Source organism: Cynara cardunculus (assembly GCF_001531365.2).
Source record: "Cynara cardunculus var. scolymus isolate 2C chromosome LG 13, CcrdV1, whole genome shotgun sequence".
Taxonomy (NCBI): Eukaryota; Viridiplantae; Streptophyta; class Magnoliopsida; order Asterales; family Asteraceae; genus Cynara; species Cynara cardunculus.
In genome coordinates, this window is record NC_037540.1 from 4,205,894 (window position 1) to 4,226,463 (window position 20,570).

General features: G+C 35.9%; 3 protein-coding genes across 9 annotated transcripts; all 3 read right to left on the bottom strand.

The window, feature by feature from the left end:
* Positions 1-1,443: 1,443 nt before the first annotated feature.
* On the bottom strand, positions 1,444-9,098 carry LOC112524583 (putative clathrin assembly protein At2g01600). Of its 3 annotated transcripts, none has more exons than XM_025134470.1 (15): positions 8,793-9,098; positions 8,625-8,694; positions 8,431-8,528; positions 6,699-6,837; positions 6,423-6,553; positions 4,324-4,416; positions 4,183-4,233; positions 3,556-3,621; positions 3,399-3,464; positions 3,239-3,319; positions 2,993-3,073; positions 2,690-2,881; positions 2,507-2,582; positions 2,136-2,254; positions 1,444-2,048 (listed from the first exon to the last, which is right to left on the bottom strand). In XM_025134470.1, exons 1-15 carry the CDS (start codon positions 8,880-8,882, stop codon positions 1,725-1,727), a joined length of 1,677 nt encoding a protein of 558 aa, XP_024990238.1. In that variant the 5' UTR covers positions 8,883-9,098; the 3' UTR covers positions 1,444-1,724. The 3 variants fall into 3 exon arrangements, with proteins under 3 accessions (XP_024990238.1, XP_024990239.1, XP_024990240.1); XM_025134471.1 differs by having other exon boundaries at positions 7,167-8,528; positions 8,793-9,078; XM_025134472.1 differs by lacking the exons at positions 8,625-8,694; positions 8,793-9,098 and adding an exon at positions 7,167-8,337 and having other exon boundaries at positions 8,431-8,501.
* Positions 9,099-10,257: 1,159 nt separating this feature from the next.
* LOC112525271 (probable NAD(P)H dehydrogenase subunit CRR3, chloroplastic) lies at positions 10,258-11,381 on the bottom strand. The gene is made up of 3 exons (XM_025135322.1): positions 10,970-11,381; positions 10,719-10,858; positions 10,258-10,471 (listed from the first exon to the last, which is right to left on the bottom strand). Exons 1-3 carry the CDS (start codon positions 11,242-11,244, stop codon positions 10,347-10,349), a joined length of 540 nt encoding a protein of 179 aa, XP_024991090.1. The 5' UTR covers positions 11,245-11,381; the 3' UTR covers positions 10,258-10,346.
* On the bottom strand, positions 11,009-18,901 carry LOC112525269. 5 transcript variants are annotated; one of them, XM_025135321.1, is made up of 11 exons: positions 18,610-18,901; positions 15,635-15,776; positions 15,432-15,547; positions 15,144-15,359; positions 14,060-14,718; positions 13,319-13,415; positions 13,172-13,234; positions 13,000-13,076; positions 12,699-12,907; positions 11,621-12,287; positions 11,009-11,092 (listed from the first exon to the last, which is right to left on the bottom strand). In XM_025135321.1, exons 1-10 carry the CDS (start codon positions 18,871-18,873, stop codon positions 11,638-11,640), a joined length of 2,493 nt encoding a protein of 830 aa, XP_024991089.1. In that variant the 5' UTR covers positions 18,874-18,901; the 3' UTR covers positions 11,009-11,092; positions 11,621-11,637. The 5 variants fall into 5 exon arrangements, with proteins under 5 accessions (XP_024991089.1, XP_024991088.1, XP_024991087.1 ...); XM_025135320.1 differs by having other exon boundaries at positions 15,432-15,550; XM_025135319.1 differs by having other exon boundaries at positions 13,172-13,225; positions 15,432-15,776.
* Positions 18,902-20,570: the final 1,669 nt, after the last annotated feature.

Here is a 20,570-nt window from a genome sequence, read left to right on the forward strand (position 1 = left end):
TGAAAAAATTGAGCAAATTTGCGTTTTTATGAAACAAATATAAAAAGAATTCTTGAGAGAATCTTTTTCATTTAATAAAAATACTAATTCCAACTAAATGCAAGAAAATATGTGTTTATATTTATAAACAATTTTGAAAGAGTAATTGCTTTGATTTTATGTATTTCCAACCCCACATTTTTGTACTTTTTGGTAGACAATTTAAACAATGACACCTTACCACCCACTAAAGTTAAAAACAATAATCTAATATATATATATATATATATATATATCTCAAAAGCTTCTTTTCCATAATTTTGAATGGTTTCATTGGCCCCCAATTTAAGAATTAAATAACTTAATTTCCAAAATAGAATTATTTTTATTATACCAAAATCAAGAATCATGTTAACAATATACCAACATCATACAATCAACTGCAATAATATCTCTTAATAAGAAGAATAAATCTTAGAATTGCACAAGAAAATGTCTTGAAATACATTCGAGAGATACCATTAAAGCTATTAATAACATAAATAGTTTGCCGGTAAATTATGGACATGAAAACTCGATATCATACCAAAGAGTCATTTGTTAAAAAAACCAAAGTTAATATTTAACATATATATATATATATATATATATATCACATATTTGAAAAAAAAAAAGAGTCAGAACATAATAGGATGATTGTTAAATATGTGGTCGAGACCAAAAACTTAATTCATATTTGGATATTTATCGTATTTCATTTTTGAATATATAATATAATAAAAACGTATGTGTCTTGGGTAACTATTTATAATGTTTTTTTAAACAAACATTAATACAAAAAACTTGTATTAAAATTATAAACATCAAAGAAGTATTTAGTTTATCTAGAATTTCTTAACCAAAAACAGATAGCGAAAGAGCCTAGATACGATGATTTGTTTTCAGCGTCAGCTTTTTACAATGGGTCCTACTATTTGAATTATATTCAAGACAAATCAAAGTACTGAAAATGTAAAAAAGAAAAAAATATATTATTGACGGTATTCTCAACTCATGGGAGGTTCTAACAAGAACAATAATCAAATAAAAGAACACGAAAACGACAAAATCATATATATTTTTATACTAACAGTCAACATAAAGATGTTTGAACGACATGGCCTACAACCTCTAGGGTTAAAGTCCCATAAATCACATGTAATCTTGCACATGATTTTAATATAAAATCGCATATTATCTTTATTTGGTTATTGTTATCGTATAAACTTGATTAGACTAATCCCGATAAAATGTAACGGTAAGCATCACATCAGTCTTGACAAGGGGTTCCTTTTGTAATTTAAAGGGTTTGTTTCCGGAAAAAAAGGACACCAAACATCGCTTTGTTTTGCAAGATTCCTCTATGCCCCCTCCAACGACAATATCAGCATCCAATGGTTCAAGAAACAAAACATAAAAAAGAAACAGAACCCAATAAAGGAGTTTCCATAAAAATGACACCAGAAGGGCTTATGTTACAAAGCAAATCATATTATCAACCATGAGTCATTCATTACAACTACTTACCCGACTCCAGGAAAAAAAAACTTATGCCTACCAAGAATATCGTATCAATTCACTAATCGAGTGCAAAACCACAACAAACATCTCATCAAATTTTCGGATATATACTAAAAATAACTCGGTCTTTTTTTGGGTTTTCTGAACATGGAGCAGATGAGCCCTCATGTATGTTCACAAATGTATCATAATAAGGTTGTTCCAAAAGGATTTGTGGTTTGGGGGTGGCTGCCGTTGTTGACGGGGAATGGACCAAAACCGGAATCAACAAAAGGGTTTGGTGGGGCCATCATCAGATTCTGTTGTGGCTGTGGTGGATAGGCGGCGGCAGGTTGGTATTGACCGAAGGGGTTAGCCTGATATGGTGTCATTTGAGCAGACATACCAAATGGATCGGCTGCTGCTTCAAATGGGTTAGGTGCCGGAGATCCATATACAGGTTGCTGGGAGGCTCTATATGCTCCTTCATCGTACAAACTGTTGAGTGTGAGCGAGTCCAATCCACCAGCCTGCCAAGACACAGATTTATCAAATATAATCTCAAAATCTGCATTCGGAATCATATTAGATGAACGTGAAAATAACTCGACAGTTACCAGTTGCCTCTCCTGAACCGAAGAGATATTGGCGCTAGGAGTGGTGACCAAAGCAAGTTCCCAACCAGTTGGATCAAAATCTTTTCCTTGAAAACCAGATGCAGAAGTCGTGGTGGGATCTACAGAATCAAAAAAAGGAAAACGGATTATTGCTACAGAGCATATGAATAAAATAATACCACCAGTTTCTTTGTACCAGTCGTAACATGAAAACTAACCAACCTCCCCCCCCCCCCAAAAAAAACCCGAAAGACCTTTTCCCTTGGAAAAAGATGAAATTTTCATTGGACATCTTGGCGCCTAGTAATCAATAGTTTTGATTTGTGGTTATTTAACAAGTTCAAAAAAACACAGGAAGTAGGGGGATGTACCAGATGGAACAATGGCAAGAGCCAGTGCATTGCTTTCCTCAATAGCTGATCCGTTAGGTGCATCGAAATTTAATCCCTAAACAAGTCATTTCAAAGCAACATATTTTAGAAACAAGCCTTTTCCATTGTAGACTTGAAGTGGCATATGGCATGGGATTACCAAAGAAAATCTAAATAAATTACCAATAAATCATCTGGGTCCTGACTGTTGAAAGTTGGTGGGGGAGGCGGATGTGCAGGCTCAGGAACATCATTTGAAGCTGTAAATTCATCTGTCAGCACTGGTTTAGGTTCATCAACAGGTGAATCTGTATCTTCATGAGGTGATGTATCTTCTTCTGGTTTATATGTCAACATAAGCCTTTCCGGAAATTCCTGAAGATAAATGACCAAATATTTTAAGATAATTACGAAGCATATCTTGAATGAGATGTAAACAAAAGTTTGATCTTTCATGCTTATTAGGGGTTAATAGAAGACACTCACCAATGGCTGAGTCGGCCCAGCGACTAACCTTGGTGCCTCTCTTATGTACTCTTCCATTGTAGCAAGAAAGGATTGTGGAGGCTGGAACAAGTTAAAGATACAGTGTCAAAATAAGACTTCTGAAATTACCAATAATACGCCTCTTGACACTTTAGCCACCCACAACAAACACCCAGAATTAGAGTCAACCTGACAGGAAAAACAGCAATCAACAACAAGTTCTCAAGTAAGAAGTAAGAACCATACCTCTCTCAGAACAGGAAACTGGAAATTCCTAGCAAGTTCCAATCCTTTGCAAACTTCATAAAAGTCAGAAAGGCTACCAGCCTGCATAAAAGGAGTAAAAAGCTCAATTATCTGGCCCGCAAATGTTAACCACTTCAACTATAATGTATGTTTCAGTTACCTGTTGACCGGCTCTTTTATATATATCCAGGGCTTTGATGGCCTCATGTCTTGGCATCTCAAAGAACTGGATAAAAAAAGGGTAATAGATAACATACGAGCAAAAAAATCATGTTTTCAAGATTATGCGATCTTCCACATAAATATCAACAATTTACCTTATCAATAAGATTGATAATTCCATCATTCACAGCACAATAGATTTTAAAACTCTCTTTGAGCACCTGAACGTTCACAATAATAAACATTAGCCATGAGGTCTCCTGATACAAGTTGATCAAATATGCTTTCTCGTTATTCATTACTTTAAGGGAACATAAGCAGATCTTTTCATGGGAATAGGGGGGTAGGGGGAAAATGGTTGAAAAATCATTATGGCCCTGCTTGAGGAGAGAAGATGCATACAATTATGTGTTGACTATAAATAAATGTGTTGACACCATGTGAGAAGCACAAACAGATTTTGGTTAAACAAATGAACCCAGCATCCATTGGGAAGACTTCAAGTTCATATTTGTTGTTTTTAACCATCTTTTCATCATTCTCCTAGTAAGGATATCCTTTTCAACATTCTTCCTAGGATGCATTTCTTTCTTTTTTCTCACTTACATTTTGTGATCTCTTTGAAGGAACTGACAAATTTAACTATTTTGCAGAAAGTGTACTGGGACCAATTAACCATTACCCAAATAACAATTGCAGCCTAGAGCCACAGACTGCCCGACTTTCAGTTTGTGACTCTTTTCAACTAGGTAACAAGTATACAAGGGGGAAGCCATACGTACCAAAGCCAGGGCATACTGTATCAAATAATTGCCAACAGCTGCACCCTCCGGCTGTGAAAGACAGAAAAAGTCAACTTACGTTAATTGAGATGAAATTACACATGATATTGGCACAAGAATGAATATAAAAAGATAACTTGCCCTGCATCCCATAAGACGATACAGTAGCTGCTGCAAAGCAGGCAGTTGTTCCAATAGTTCTTCACTTTCCAAGTCCCTTGTTCTGCTGTAACCCTGCAATAATAAGCAGAGATGGGTTATAGGCGGAGTTTGAACTACAAAATGCTCAAAAGAGAGAAATAGGCATTTGAACAAATACTGTTGCAAGTAAGTGAGTAACAACCAAATGCTCATCAAGTTTTCCCCCAAACAGGCCTTTTCTAGACAACCTCTTGAAAGACCACATAAGGTTACCTACCCAGAAGGCTAGAATTATGAATTCAGAAACTTTAGACTGCTTTCGTTTCTTTAAATAATTACTGACCCAATGAATCTTGATATATTCACAAGTGCACAGGTTATGAGTCAAGAAGAAGTATAGAACTATCATGTAAGACATAACAGAGAGAGATTAGGACCTATGTGCTCAATGCAATAATGATGCAATACATCCGGGCTCCAGCACTCAAGAATTCACAAAAACAACATGGACAAGTAGTCTCAAATTTCATACAAAGCTGGCACATCACAGAACTGCATCATAATTAATCTTAAGAACTTGATTCGAGTTAAGAAAGAGAAGTCCCATGGCCCATACTATTTTCTGAAGAAACCATTCTAACAAGCAAAATAATTAAAACACTAATGTGGTTCTAACATTATAACAGAATGAGAAATATGTGTTGTAACCCAATCAAATTGGCTGAGTAAACCAATTTCCACATTTGGGTTCCATATCCGATTGTATATGAAAGATCATTTGGGTTCAATATCAGAGTGGTATACAATTGGATATTATGACCATCAACATTAGATGCTCATCACATGCAATTCGGATAGCCCAGCACATTTTGGCTGGGTTAGAGTAGCAACCTTGTTTCCATCCATCTGTCCTCTCACTCTCTTTACTTTACTTGATCATGGTTTTGGTCTAGTGAAAACATGACTTCAGGCTAAAAGGGTTATAAAAAATGATTTATGCATGAATACAGTTCTAGTGTATCACCTTACGACAGAGAGCAAAAAAGTAAGAAAATATTAGAGTACCAAAACAATATTAATTCTAAAAAGAATTAATTAATTTAATTAACATATAATTTTATAATTACAACTGCAACTTCACTTATACATGTTCATATGTTTAGTTTTTATTTCGTCAGTACATTTCAATTTTGTGTTGTTAAAAATGATTCATATTTTAGTCTCCATAATTGTATTTTGTAATTTTATAAATGCTTTACTTATATATATAGTCAAACTGGAATAGATATGCTATTGATTTCCAAAAGCTCTTGTAAATATGATTACTTCAGAATTGTACTTATCTTGATAGATTCTTCCAGAAGAAATGTGACTGGGTACAAAATATTTCATAAGAGTCCACCTGATCTTTTACAATAAATAACTCAACAGATTTTAACAACTTGCAGAAATAGTTTCCCTAAAATGTTGAGCCAGCGATTAAAAAAAGTTCCATAGTCACTTCTTTAAGTAGTAAATCAATGGAAATAATCATTTTTCCTAAGCATATAGAATAGATGTTTGACAATTATGTCAATCGTATCAAAATTCAGATATCGTATATATAATGGATACAAATAAATGAATTAATAGCACAATCAATTCATCCTAGTTCTGATTCTGCTAAAGCATCCAATTTAGCAATTTAGTTCCAGACTCTCTTTAAACTGCATTAGAAATATTGTGTGAAGAAGCTACATACTTCAAATCGGAACTTATACAATAATATAGTGAATAATTAATTTAACATTTCAATAAGTTTTAAGCTTTCTGAAATTTCAAGGCTTTTCCTTTCACCATACAATAAAAAGTGATACACTAAAGTTGTTTTATCACTTAATCAATCATATGAATATTAGATTTTGTTTTCTATTGTTTATAGTCTGAGACCATGTACACCCGCACGCCAAACTAGGATAGTAGAATGCATGAAGACTTGGTTAATTTGGGTTGATCAGTTGTTAGGCTCATCATAATTTTTGTTACAGTTAAATGGATTTAACTTGACATATTTTCAATAACTAACCAACAACAAAATGTATGTTCATCTGAGTGCATACCTTATCTTGACCTTGAGCAGCAGGTCTTGGGATTCTCTCAGCTTCAATATCATACTTCAAAATTCTAAAGCACTCGAGACGTTCCTCTAAGAAAAGTCCGTATGTACGCACCCATGCAGAACAATCCCAAGCTGTAAAAAGAAATATTACACAAATGGGTAAGTACCCAAACATCTTGAATTTTCATTAGAAACAAAATAAAAGAAAAAAGATAGCCAAAGAAAGCAATGGCAGATGCCATAAATAAAAAAACAAGACTAGGGTGTCAAATATAACCAATGGGACTTGAATCATCCTTGAAATTGGCTAACTGGAGAACACGCCCTCTCTGTTGGAAATTTTGAAGTTCTTCCCGGAAAGTAGGATCACCCTCCCTTAGTGTCCTATGGATGACTATCAGTGTCTTTAATGCAACCTGATGAGAAAACAAAATGTTAGGAAACAGTAAAGAGAAATCTACAACACTATCTGCAGGGAACAATGACTGGCAAAAAGAAGTCAAACAGTCTCAAGTGCAATTAATAGCAGCAAATTTTTGTATGCACTTCAAAGAAACCAAACCAGGTTTCTCGGTAGAGTTTTATTCTTTTTCATGGTTTTCATCCATGAAACCAAACCTGGTTTGGCAAAAAAAAAGTCAAACAGTCTCAAGTGCATACAGTCTCCATGAATCATGTATATCCAGCTTGAAAGTAGGGTCGGGGGAGGTTGGGATGAAAACCATGAAAAAGAATAAAACTCTACCGAGACAATATACCTGAAATCTGAAGATAGCATCAAGATGCTAAACCAAATCTATAAGTGAATGCAGACTGGAGAAACTCATGGGCAAAAGCAGATTCTACACTCCATCAATATCTTAAAGCCAGGATCATTCATTGCAGTGGAAATTTTTATGGGATGTGATAAACGTGCAGTGAGATTTACAGACGCCACCGGTGTAACATCCCAGGCCAATCGTACCAGATATTGTCCACTGTCAACTCATGGACTCACGGTTCTAAAGCACGTCTAATAGAAGAGGTATCCAGTCCCTTATAAAGCAACCTTAGTTCCCCTCCCCAATTGATGCCGGATCTTACAATGGAGAATAGAAAATAAAAAGAATAAGAGTGTATTAGTAAATAATAGTAGTAGTTGATAAAAGTTGGTAGCAAAGGGTCGCAATGTTAAATGGCAGTGATGCTTGGGCATAAAAGGGCGGAGCATCAAGTTGCAGAGCATCGAATTTCTTTGTGATTGTACAGACCTTAAGGTCTTGAAGAAGATCACCCGAATCTAGAGAGCTGGCCGGTTAATGAATTCATGGTTCATTGTGTTCTTTGTCGGTTTGGTGTCACAATGCACAATGGTGTGCATCAGGATGATAGATCATGTGATCAACCATGGTTGGAGACTTGGAGTGCTGTTTACCGTGTCATCCACATGATAAATATGTCAAACAATAACAATGACATACAAGTGTAATTAATGGTAACACGGGATAACAACTTGAAAAACTTCCAAAGAATGATCAAGACAAAATCCTACAAAGGAAACCATGTAAATAACCTACAAAACAAAGACAGTATAATCCAATTCTAAAAGTCATAGTTAAGTTGGACAACGAAGTAGCCAAACTAAGAAGGTAAAAAGTGTATTAAAAACAGTTTTTGAATGTCAAGATGAACAGGCGAAAGTGAAACCTCAAATGGTTGAAGAATCGGACTGGTTTTAAAAGAGTTCCCCAAATATGGATTTTCAGAATCGGGGTTGCTTTATATTGATGGGATTCCAACTGGTCATACACAAGCGGTAACACATCATGATGGTAATAGAATCACATTGTCCATCACAATTTCAGTAGTGGCTGCAAAGAGCAAACCCTGCCACGCACCCTTCAATCGAATCTATACCCATAATTCAAGTTGAATAACTGAATACGAAATCAAATGAATAAGATTCCATTACGCCCCAGCCTCATATCCATCGACAACTAAGAAAACATGAAAACAACCAAAAACAGTACCGTCCAATTGCGGGTCTTGGCCAATCTCCTTGCTAGGGCATGTAAACAATATTGCACATCCGCTCGAGGCCGAATAGCAGACGTATACGCCAAAATTTCTGCAAAGAACTCACACATTCAACATTTTCCCCCCAAATTACACAACCACATAAAACCATCAATTAATTGGAAAAGGAAGAGATGAAATCACTCACTTCTGATGTGTCTCTCCTTGGGTGGGCACTCAACATGGTTGGTAGCTTTAACGATCGCAACATCCACATCCTAAATCACACAATCAAAACCCAAACCCTAATTATAGAAGGAGAGTGAGAGGAAGAGAGAGGGATACATGAAATACGTTTCAAGGAGAGGAAAGAGACCTTGAAATCGCTATTGACGTGGGCTAATCCGACGGTGGTTTGATCTTTGAGAGCCCCGTAGGCTTTCCGCCATGTTTGCATAGTACCCATCTCTCTCTGGATTGATCGAACGGTGTTCCGACAGATCGGCAAGTATCTCGATCGGTTATCTCGTCTTTCTTTCTCTCTTGTGTGAAGGAATCCAAAGAAGACAACTGCACAGCAAAATCAGGCTGTTACTATTATCGATTTCTCTCTCTCCCTTTTTATGTGATTGAAGGAAGGCCTTTTTCTTGATTATTAGTTATTTTATATGTATTTCTAGCGAATATGGTCAACTTGGTTGGCTTATGGCTATGGCGGCCACAGTCATCACAATATGTTCCACATCTCTCTCTCTCTCTCTCTCTCTCTCTCTCTCTCTCTTATTATTTTTTTCCTTTTGGAGGCTTCTTATTTATTGTGATCATATGATTCGTTGCATCTTTATTTTCACAATTCTTTTATTTAATATTGTTATTTTTGAGGTTTTCTTTATGGCGTGTATATGTCATGGTGTATATAAAATATATATTTTTTATTTTCTTGTGAAAATTACACATAAAACCATTCAATAAATTTCTTTAAATTACTTGTGTATGCATGAATTTTTGTTAAACTTTTAAATTATGATGATAAAAAAAGATAATTGAATATAAATGAAAGTATATGAGAGTTTAGTTTTCACCTTCTTATTATAATTTTTATTCTTATTAGAACTCAATCCTGAAATAGTCCAACAAAAATATTTATTTCACAACATCTGAATAAAATTATGATACCATTATATAATCTTTGGGATCTACAAATATTGAAGATCACTTTGAATGACGATTTTGGATGCGTAATAACCGACATGTTCTTATTTTAATTCTTTATTTAATCGATTATAATTTTTATCTTGCCCAACATACAAGATTTTAATTTAAAAAATAAAAATAAAAATCTAACACCCATGTGGCCCATATCTAATACCCTCTAATGTTTCAAGAGATAAATATTGCACCTCTAGAATACTTTAATATTAGAAATTATGGTTTTATCTATCGAACTTGTAAATACATGATATTCAAGTTCGCCATGATATACAAAAATTTACCAGTAAAATTTTTATCTGATACCCATCAAATTTTTGTCCCATTGAAGCTTCAATAGATATATCTTGTATTCTTTAATAATGATTTTAACTTAAATAAATTTATCACTTAATTTCGAAAAATAAACATAAGGGTTGACAAATAAATCAAAAAGTAACACATGATATATTCAAATACATAATCATTTTAGAAAAGAGGTTGACGAGTCAATTCAAATAAGTTGTTATGAGTTCATTAAGTTGACCCATCAAATCTAATCTCAACATTTGCTTCTTTTTCTTTTCAAATTTCTTGAAACAAACACATAAAACTTTACCTGCTTAATAAAAATAAAACAAATAATCCTTAAAGTATATATGGAGGTTCAAACGAAAACACCTCTATTTTACAAAAACATTCTTATCAGATGTGATAGAAAGAAAAGTATATGGTTATCATATCACATGATGAGGTCATCAAGAAATGAGGAGATGAATGGTAGCTTTATGACCCCAAAAGCCACAAGAAACGATACCATCCACAATGGAAGGATCCATAAGAACACCACCTTCAAAATATTCTTCCCTGAAAATCATCAATTACTCCATTAACTACATCCATCCCAGTTTATTAATAAAAATAAAAAATAAATTAAATATCATGAGAAAATAAATATTTAAAAAATCTATTTGAACATGTATATATGAACCGACCTAGGTTACAATAAATAAAACTTGTTTTTGTTATTAGTTAATTCACGTATCAACCTTTCATTTTATTTACGATATTTAGATTTGAAAAATATAGAAAACATGGAAAAATGATGAATTACCAGTAGAGCGAGATGGGGCTTCAGTTTGATCAATAATCCATTCACCAGTCTCTCGAAGCTTCTTCTCCACATCTCCTTCCTTTCTCCCTATTGAATTTGACAAAATCGAATCAAACAGAGTCTTCTCCTGCTCAGGTTCCCTGTTTGTTCCATTTCAAATCTCTTTCCAATTAAGCAACTAGTAATCAAGTTTCAAAACCCTAAAACTTCATACACAATAAATTACTCGATTAGATGAACCATAATCTTGCCTGTTGATGTCACGGTCTCTGAAAATACCGGCACCAATCGCTCGTTCTATTTCTGCAACTGAGGGTTTCTTCTCCTTTTGTTGTTTTCCCGCCGGCGGTTGTAGTGGGATACCGGTTTTGATCCTGCGAACTTGGGGATTAGTATCAGGATTACTTCTATCTGAAAGAGATGAGAGAATGGGTGCTCTGTTAATGCAGATGCAACTTAAACCTATCATCTCGCTTTCTCTTTTGCTCTCCAGGAACCAGATGAACAAGCATAGCATAACTGTCATTGGAAACCAGAAGTCTATCTATCTTCAGAAAAATACGCCCAAGTCCAACTCTTTACATTAATGACCAATTAGTCCTTCTATTTTTACTTCATTTCTCCTTGACAACGGACTTGTTTACGTCAGAATCATATCAAATTTGATGGACACAAACAAATTGTTGGTTAATTGGAGAAGATAAACCGCCAAATTTGGGTTTTTACAGGTTAGATTAGAGATCTCTAAATGGGCATCCATAAAGAATTTTCATCCGAAAACGCATTCTGATTGTTATTTTAAATTTCATTTAAATATGTAAACTTGATAACGGTCTTATCTACAAAAAATGGGAAGACATCAACAATCCAACATTTTCTTACAATTATCAAGCAGAAAACACCTTGAATCTCAGCTGTTTCAAGTAGGCAGCGTCCTGAGCAGATGAAGGGCGCGAACCGACTGCGGCCTCTCGGAAAGAACGATCCTTCTCAGTGTTGGCACCACTCCTGCCGCTATGATGGCAGGGTGGTTCTCGGGGTCCATGCTTAGATTATAAAGTATAGCCAAACCGGCTTCCACCACCTTATCGTTTCCTTCTTCGATCAGCTTCACCAATGGAAAAATCCCTCCTTCACCGGCCACCACCCGACTAGAATCCACAACCCCTTCAGAAATTACCCTGTTGAGTTCTAAAACAGCAACTTCCTGGGCTTCAGGAGAGTAAGAATCTTTCATTTGCTCAACAAGTCTTGGGATCGTTTCGTATAGCATGACCTCGGTGTTGATTGGATTTTCTGATCCGAGGTTTGCAGGGCCCCAGAGAGAGCCGAGTTTGACAAGGCACGCGGCTACCCAATCTTTGTTTTGAAGAGGAATTCTGGAGGTGAGAATGTTACGGAGGGAATCCGTGAGTCTAGACGAGTTTACAACTTTTCGGAACTGGTCAGAGTCAAGCAGCCGGGTGAGTAGCCGAGATGCTGCAGATACAGCAAGGCCAGCTTCTTCAATTTCTAGGGTGTGTAGTTCTAATTCCTGAAAGTCGCTCTCAGTTTCCATGTCTTCTTTGCCTGAAAAAAGTCGGAATAAGTGTCCACTTCCAAAAGCAAGTGCCTACTTTCAAATTCTACACTAAATTACGAGATAAAGAAATTCATTACTCCCTAAGTCCCTATTATTAAAGGTAAAAATGGCATTGCCATTTAGTTAATGAAAAGTATAATGATTACATAATTCTAAAACTGTATGCCTTTTTCATTGTAACATTTTTTTGGGATGGAGGGAATAGAAAACATTGCAGAAAACAGTAAAATATATAGGCGTGCATATCCTTGAATTTAAAGAAAAATATTTTTTTCCTGTAATCGTGGATATTCGGGCCAACGTGGGCCCACCTCGACTAATCCCACGGGCCCTAAAGCATACTAAAATATTATGTATGCTGCATTACGATATTAACAAACGAAAACCAGAAGACATACCATTGAAGAACTTCTGTCGGAAAAGAGAGTCTAAAGCAGATTCAATATCAAGTGAGATGATTTTCTCTCTACAAGCCTCAGATGCTGTCAAGAACTCAAGGATGGTAGCTGCTTTCGTTTGCAAAACCGGAGAAGAAGAAGTCAAGATTTCAACTAGGCGAGAAAGGAACGTGGGATCGGAAAGGTCCCCCTCTTGAAAAGTTTGCAAACTGTCATATTTTAATACAAAGATTTATCAAATATAATCCCACTTCTTCAAATAAGATGCTAATGACATTTTGACTCTTGAAAACAGACCAACCTGGATGTCAAATTTGGAGTGGAAGTTCTTGCTTCATTCCATCCTTTCTTAGATCCATTAACTGGTCCATCATAAAACTGGTAGAAACCAATAAATAAGCTAAAGTTAAGAAACTAATGAACATTAAGTGGGGAATTTCCGCCATTTTTATTGATCACGATATGCTGCTGACCTTTGATTTCATTTCTTTGCTAGGATCTAAAATCCGAGCAAGAATATTCAGGATCTGCATTATCTCAAAAGCACACGTCTCATTGTATCATCCGACCAGCACCAAGAAGAATGCATATACATGTAAAAAGAACAATAGTTTCTATACCATATAAGTTGAATTCCCAAAGGCATCCGAATCTTTCAGCGATCTTATCAAAGGATTCAAGACACCCTCGGCTTCAAGTCTCTGGCAAACATCATTGCTGCATTGATACCAGATAAAGTTAACACATACAAAATCAAGCATGATAAGAGTAACATTTAAGGCCTGTTTATTAGCAGCTTAATGAGCTTAATGGGACTCGCAGCTTATTCGGTCAGCTATACATGACTCTTTGGTAGTGGCTTACTGATATAGAAAGTGGCTTATTCGTAAGCTTCTAGGAGAGAGCTTAATGCAAAAAAGCAAGTTTTTTTTCCATATATGAAAAAACTCACCGAAAAAAACCTTCGCAATCTATACGGACAGATTAATCCACACAAATAGCTTATCCATACAAGATTTAGTGGAAAACCAACCAAACAGACCCTTACTTATAGACCTGTGGCTGCTCCACTTTCAAATGCAGTACTCCATTCCCGAAGAAAAGAGGTAGCCAAACTCAAACATAACACTCTTGAAATTCCGAAGTGCACAATTTGACACATTTTGCTTAGAAATTGTAACCAATATTTTATGTGTGTAGTACTTGTTACAAAGTTTTAATGAAGTCATTATCATTTTCTGAATATATAAAGCTCATATCAGTTCTTAAGGTTGAAAATTAGCGTATAAGACCTTGAAAATCAAACTATAGCTGTCACTTTTAAGGAACAGAAAGTTTAAGCAGTAAGAAAGAGGTTCCACCTGACTGAAAGCCTCTCTAAAGCACGAATTGCTGCTAATCTGACAGACTCACTGTGATGATCGATAAGCCGTACTAGATTCTTTACAGCACCTGCTTCCTTAAATGAGGTTCTCATATGCTCACTAATAGATGAATCAGCAATAGACTCTGCAGCTTTTGCAATAGCTGATTCATCTTCTAATTCAAGAATCAAAACCAAACGAGCAACACCATCAACCCAAGGTAAAATTGTAAATCTTTGATCCGAAGTTGGGGATCCAGTTTTATTACTCTCATCTTCTGTTTCTATAGCTCCAATACGAGCAAGAAACTGTTGCTGTGTCCGGCCAACTATTGCATTCTTCTTTGCTTCCTCTAATTTCGTATTCTTATCATCTTCGACATGTAATCCGAGAAGTAATTCTGATGCACCGTACCTTGATGGACCCTTCAAATTTTGTTTCACATTTAGCTCTGACCCATCAGGTAAAGAAGGCCATGAATGCAACGATGGTCGAAATGACTTGTAGGCTGCTGCACCAACTAAAGGAACTACAACCATGCCTTCCTCTATCAAAAGAATCTTGTAATAGTCATCCTTTGCGAGCTCCAACAATGTACTTTGTGCTTCTTTTCTAATGATCTTAGATCCTTCAAAGTCCGTCCTCAGAAATTTTGCCTATATTAGATATAGTCGTCAAAATCCATGTGGGAATGATATGTTGCAAAATTAAATTAAAAGAACCCAATGTGAATTTCTTCAAGGAGATGATTTTGATGTACTCTTATACACAAATTAGCAGAATGCTTAAGATTGCATATGATTCTCACTAGTAAAATTGATGAATACAAAAAGGTAAACCAGCACTCGAGAGGCTGGGCTCTCCCAAGGCTCACGCCAATTTAATCACCAAAACAGAATGCCCCTCCCCTCCTCACTCACACCTATTTAAAGACTCTTAAAGGCTACTTTTCCCATTTTACCCCTTGACTTCTTCTAACAAACATAACTATTAGCAACTACTAGGGTATAACAGATTTCCCAAGTCAAAGATTAACTAGAAGTAAAAGATGTTTGTAAGTGAGAAGTATAAATAGTCTCACCAGTGGTGGGATAACACCTGCTTCAACCAAAATTTTGTGATTAGTAAGGCTCAATGCTAAATTAGCTAAAACCCCGCCAGCTGCCTCGGTAACCCTCATGTCTTCATCATCCAAGAACTTAATAAGTAAAGGCAGGAGATCAGAGTTCGCAATCTGGAGTCGAAGCTTCTCATCAACGGACAAGTTTGACAATAAACATAGACTTTGCTCTTTTACCTGCCAATGTCAAGGTAAGGTTATCCAACTTGAATCAATATGCAGAAAAACATAACGAAATCTGTTTCATACCTCAGAAGACAGTGAAGATCGTCTCAGAAGGCTAGAGATCTCTTGTATGGCCCCACTTTCTGCTACCAAGTCTCTGTAGATGTTAACTGAGGATATCATTCTCAAAAGGCCTGCAGCTGCTTCACATGCAACACATGACTCTGAGTTTAGAAGATTTACGGTGAGGAAAACAGAACCACGGGATTTCATGATTGCGTCAATACACTGCTTTCCACCCAAAGAGTACTTCCATAATGCATCAACTGCTTGCTCTCTATCTAAGGGATCGTTGTCTAACCCTAGCATCCGAATAAACAAGCCTACATAGCCATCACCAGAGATAGGTGAGCTGCTCGTCTCAAAATCCTGTCAATTGAAGTTACATACCGTTTCAATAATATGAAGAACACACATAAACACATTAATCAAGCTCAAAGCTATTTCATTAGAAATTTGGAAGCTAGCAAAGGGCAAAATGTTTCAAATCATAATAGCTTAATAATCAAGCATGTAGTCTACTAGGCTCATGCGTCGGCCTCAGTCCGGTTTAAGTTAAATTTAGTAATAAGGAAACAATTTATTCCCTATATATAAGAAATTGACCAAATTATTAGTAGGGCAGAGAAAATTGTTTAGCAAGATTATTATCCGTTTTTAGGTTTTTTTTTAAGAGAGACAGCCAATCATATTGTTTTCTTGGGACAACCCATCAACAGTGATGTGAAACATGTGTGAGTCCCTCATAGGTGTGAAGTGTGACTGGCAGCTATCAATAACTTCTCAGTTGTTTGAATGTTATTTGTGTCCGTCAGCTGCTTTGTGCTTGGATGGTATGACAGCTTTAGGTTTGTAGATAGTCTTCGCATTTGACCCCTGAATTGTGGATAAGCTAGAATTTGATATTGATTGAGCTCTGTTTAGGTGTTTGTGGTCTGCCTTAAGACACAGGGTTTCTGGTATAAACTGGTGTCAAATGCTTGTAATTGAATTGATACGAAAGGGAAATCACTCCAATGGCATTCGAGAGGCCATGGTCTCTCCCAGAGCAAAGCTCGTATTACAATTGAATTGGAAAAACTGAATACCCAAAACAGGAAGCACCCCACCAACAAAAAGGCTCCCGCACCCTACACAAAAGGAAAACCCGAAAATACCCCTAAGGCATTATTCAAAACAGAAAGTAAGGAACCACACTAATTTCCCCTCCTCCTATATGTGAACCGAACTAGGTGTACACCAGTTTCTTGAGTATTTCATGGAAATCTTTGTTTGGTTTTACAGTTCACACAAGAAGCAAATCATGAGGTTTAAGTTGTACTATGGGAATGGTATTGGTATTAAGTTCAGTTCCTAGTTTAAGCCTATAAATTCTAATGTGTCGAGATATCGAGTGTATGTGAATGTAAGAACCAAATTCTTTTACAGGGATACAATGAAACAACCAACCCTATTGATATTCGGAAATTATGTACTAGCTTTTTGTTTATTCCTTAATTTAGTTGGATAAGATTAAGATTTGAAAGTGAGAAGAGTTGTATGACACTTTTGTTTAAATTTGTATGAATAAGTTTCAGGTTTGACAGACTCATACAATATTGGCAAAAATTCTATAGTTGTCAGTTCTGTCTGAACCTTGTATTGACTAGAAAACTCTTATTCCTATATGACTGCTGAATAAGAACATCCAGAGTCTATCTGTATATGTGAGGCATGAAATAAATTTAAAACCAAGTCTGTTTGAGATGAGTATGAGTGTCGCAACTCGCAATCATTTAAATCATACAAAGTTGAAATTTGATATGTTCTTCTTGATACTTAAATCAAAGAAAAGCTTATTTGCTTATATTATAATTTCATGTTTTGACCTTTTCATTCCAGCCAACAAAAAAGCATGGACTACTTTTTCAAGAACTTGTTTGTTGGTTTGATAAGATAAGGAATGGAAGAAAGGTTCTCCTTATAGTAGACAATTCCCACATACAAAAAAAAGTCACAATTGTACCTAGGTCGAAATGATTTGCCTCAAATTGCCTAAGATACAAGTTTAGACTAGTTCCCTCAATAGGTGTGACAAGGACATATTCCATGATTGCTCTATTCTCTATAAGATAATCCTTCTTTCCTAAAACTCGACGTAAATTGCCCTTAGGTCCAATCATTCTGATTTTTTATCGCGTTCGGAATCACCTTGAGAGTCTTGAGGAGCTTATATCTGTTAAGGCTTTCCAACGTATACCTCTGAAAGGGCTAAATGTTACGGTCTCCAGACGAACCCTCTGAAAGGGCTAAATGTTTTCCAGACGAACAGGATTATTATTGGTTTTGTGAGCATGATTTTCTTATCAAAAGGGGCATATTATTGGTACTTTGATACCTTTAAATGTCTGGATCCATGTGACTAATAACATATAGTGTGGCCATGGTCACCTACTAGTTGGAACCTTGCAATATCAAGATAATGTAGTTGTGTTGATTAAAGAATTGACAGACACTTTGGTGCTTTGGATTATTAAACTTTCAAACTCTACTTTGAATAATTCACATGAATCTAAGGCACTAATACTATAGAAATGCAAAGTCTTGACAATTTTCTAAAAATATCACTAGATCCAAATCGATTGTCAAGCACATACTTTTTTCGGACCAATCACTCATTGCCTTGGCATTAGAGTTTCAAATGCATCATTAATGGATTACCCTAATCACAAGTTCTAATTTTTTTAGTTATTTTTTAGACTTATATTTCTAGTTTTGTAGATGAGACTCTCATTGTTTCCAAATGGGTAGACAATAAGGGTTTAGGACTCTTTTTTGGATATCCAAATCTACTGAGAATTCAATCAAAGACTTTGGTCATGATTATAAGTGAGTGGACTTGCAATAAACTAATAACTTCCTGTACTGTTTTTTTAGCATCTGGGCTTGGGGTGGTACAGTTCCTGCCTATAATTCTGTTCACTTAATACAATATCAAACTATGGCACTTGCAACACAAGAAAAGCACTCAGTGCGTGTAAAACAGCTACGCTCTTATATAGCGTCTAGAGAAACAATGAAAGTGACAATTTCACAAACACGTTGTGTGCAATATTTCACCAAGAAAGGAACCAACTTTATTTTCAAACTGTATTATTCAAGCATTCTGGACAACAGAAATACAACAACAAAAATCCCAGATTAACCTGAAGCAAAAACTTACAGAACTACCATCAGAAACTTTTTGTGGGGTAGCGTCATCAAAAGTGCCACCGCTGTCACTACTGCTACCGACCCTTGTGACGAGTGGACGTGCCGAGCATAATTTGAGGTTTAACGAATGTGGATTTTCAATTCTTCTTCTTCTTGAGGTCTTAAATATCATCGAATAAGATGTTCCAACATGCGAGTGAATTAAAAACGATTGATGGGGGTGTTGAGAAATTGAGAAACTAAATTTGATTTGGGGAAGATTGGTTACATACATCGTGACTTACAGTTCCAGGGAGCTCCAACACAAGATTATCAAGGGTTTTTGGATTTCATGGCATTTTGTGGGTTTATGATTTATTTATATGGCAACGGGAGTTGAAGCTCAAGGATAATGGATAGTCCGAAATGCTTAGATTGTAACCGGTTGGTTTCAGTTTGGACTTTAATGGTTAAAATGTCTGAACGTATGTTTGAATTAAGGGAGAATAAGGCCCTGTTTGTTTTTCTAAAAAATCACTTAATTGCCTCTTAAGTCTGACCGATTCAGACCTAGAGGAATTAAGTGCGTTTGTTTTTTTTATAAATTAAGTGCTGAAAATGTCTCATTTTGTCTGAATCGGTTAGATGTAAATTTAGCTCTGAAAACCTCTTAATTTGATTTCTCCTTCTCGGCTGCTGCTTCCTTCCCTCTTCTGCTGCTTCCTTCCCTCTTCTGCTGCTTCCAATCGACAGCCCCCTGCTGCTCGATTTCTTCCTCCCGGCTGCTTGATGACAGCCCCTTTTGCTGTCCACTTTCGATGTTCCCTCTCGCCTCTATCGACAGTCCTCGTCCTCGGTTTTTCTCTCAAAYGACAGCCGGCTGCTTGATTTCTCTCGCGACCGCCCTCTCCTTCTTTTCTCCTTCCACGCGACCAGCCTCTCCCTCTTCGACAGCTTGCTGCTGTCGAACTCTCGAACTCTCGCGAACTCTCGAACTCTCAAACTCTCGCGACCGCCCTCTCCGATCTGCTGCTCCTTCTCCCGAACTCTCGCTGCACACGTCTCTTTCTCTCTCTCGCTGCCGATTTCAGGACTGGGCAGCAACTTGGGCTGGTTTTTCCTCCTCCTCATTGCTGCTGGTCTGGGCTTACAGCAGCCTTGGGCTGCTTTTGGGCTTAGAGATGATGAGCTAAAKATTGTTATTACACAATTACATATCACGTTTATATTTGTCAAGTATAGTAGAAGAGATCATAGTTCCTAAAAACAAACAGATTTCAGATTTCAGACGTAAAAACAAACAGTCTGACTGATTCAGATTTCAGACTTCAGCACTACCTCTTAAAATTCAGAAGTGAATTCAGACTTCAGACTTCAGCACCTCTTAAAAAACAAACGCCACCTAAAAATCTCACGAAGGTTCAAATGCAGCAATCTAAACTATTCGTAAAACGGATGATCGATCCGGAATTAATGTACTCATATAACGAATTGAATATTTATATTAATAATTAAAAAAGATAATAGATAAAGATTGATTGGTGTCATCTACTAATGTTTTCTATTCTATAAATAAATTATTATAATAATTAAAATTGGTTATCTACGTCTCTTTAACCCATAAAGGTAATTACAGATAAACATAATCAAATTTTGGATAAATATCTCATTTTAAATATAAAAAATCTAAAATATATCTAGGATAACCATTGAATTCAAAATACTAAATAACTTTTCAAAATTTTATGATACCTTCAAATTTATATTTTATTAAAAAAAACATTATCATTTTTCGAAACCACATAAAATCGTATTATAATATTGACGGAGACAGAATAAAATAAACACTAAAATCGAGATATATCTCGCTGCATTGCGTGAATACCCTTCTAGTATATTTCTAAAAGAAATGTAGAATTTTAATCATTTAAAATGTGAAAATTTAATGGTTTTTTCATTCAAAAAATAATAATTTAGAAACTTAATCATTTA

Coding starts and splice junctions, on each gene's coding strand:
- LOC112524583 (XM_025134470.1), bottom strand. CDS start 8,882: ATGGGTACTATGCAAACATGGCGGAAAGCCTACGGGGCTCTCAAAGAT. Junction 3,465..3,555: donor TTATCAATCTTATTGATAAG/GTAAATTGTTGA, acceptor TTTTTTATCCAG/TTCTTTGAGATGCCAAGACA. Junction 3,074..3,238: donor AGTTTCCTGTTCTGAGAGAG/GTATGGTTCTTA, acceptor AACTTGTTCCAG/CCTCCACAATCCTTTCTTGC.
- LOC112525271 (XM_025135322.1), bottom strand. CDS start 11,244: ATGACAGTTATGCTATGCTTGTTCATCTGGTTCCTGGAGAGCAAAAGA. Junction 10,859..10,969: donor AGAGACCGTGACATCAACAG/GCAAGATTATGG, acceptor TGGAACAAACAG/GGAACCTGAGCAGGAGAAGA. Junction 10,472..10,718: donor AGCCCCATCTCGCTCTACTG/GTAATTCATCAT, acceptor GATGATTTTCAG/GGAAGAATATTTTGAAGGTG.
- LOC112525269 (XM_025135317.1), bottom strand. CDS start 18,873: ATGTATGTAACCAATCTTCCCCAAATCAAATTTAGTTTCTCAATTTCT. Junction 15,360..15,431: donor GATCTTCACTGTCTTCTGAG/GTATGAAACAGA, acceptor TGACATTGGCAG/GTAAAAGAGCAAAGTCTATG. Junction 12,908..12,999: donor ACTCCAAATTTGACATCCAG/GTTGGTCTGTTT, acceptor AAAATATGACAG/TTTGCAAACTTTTCAAGAGG.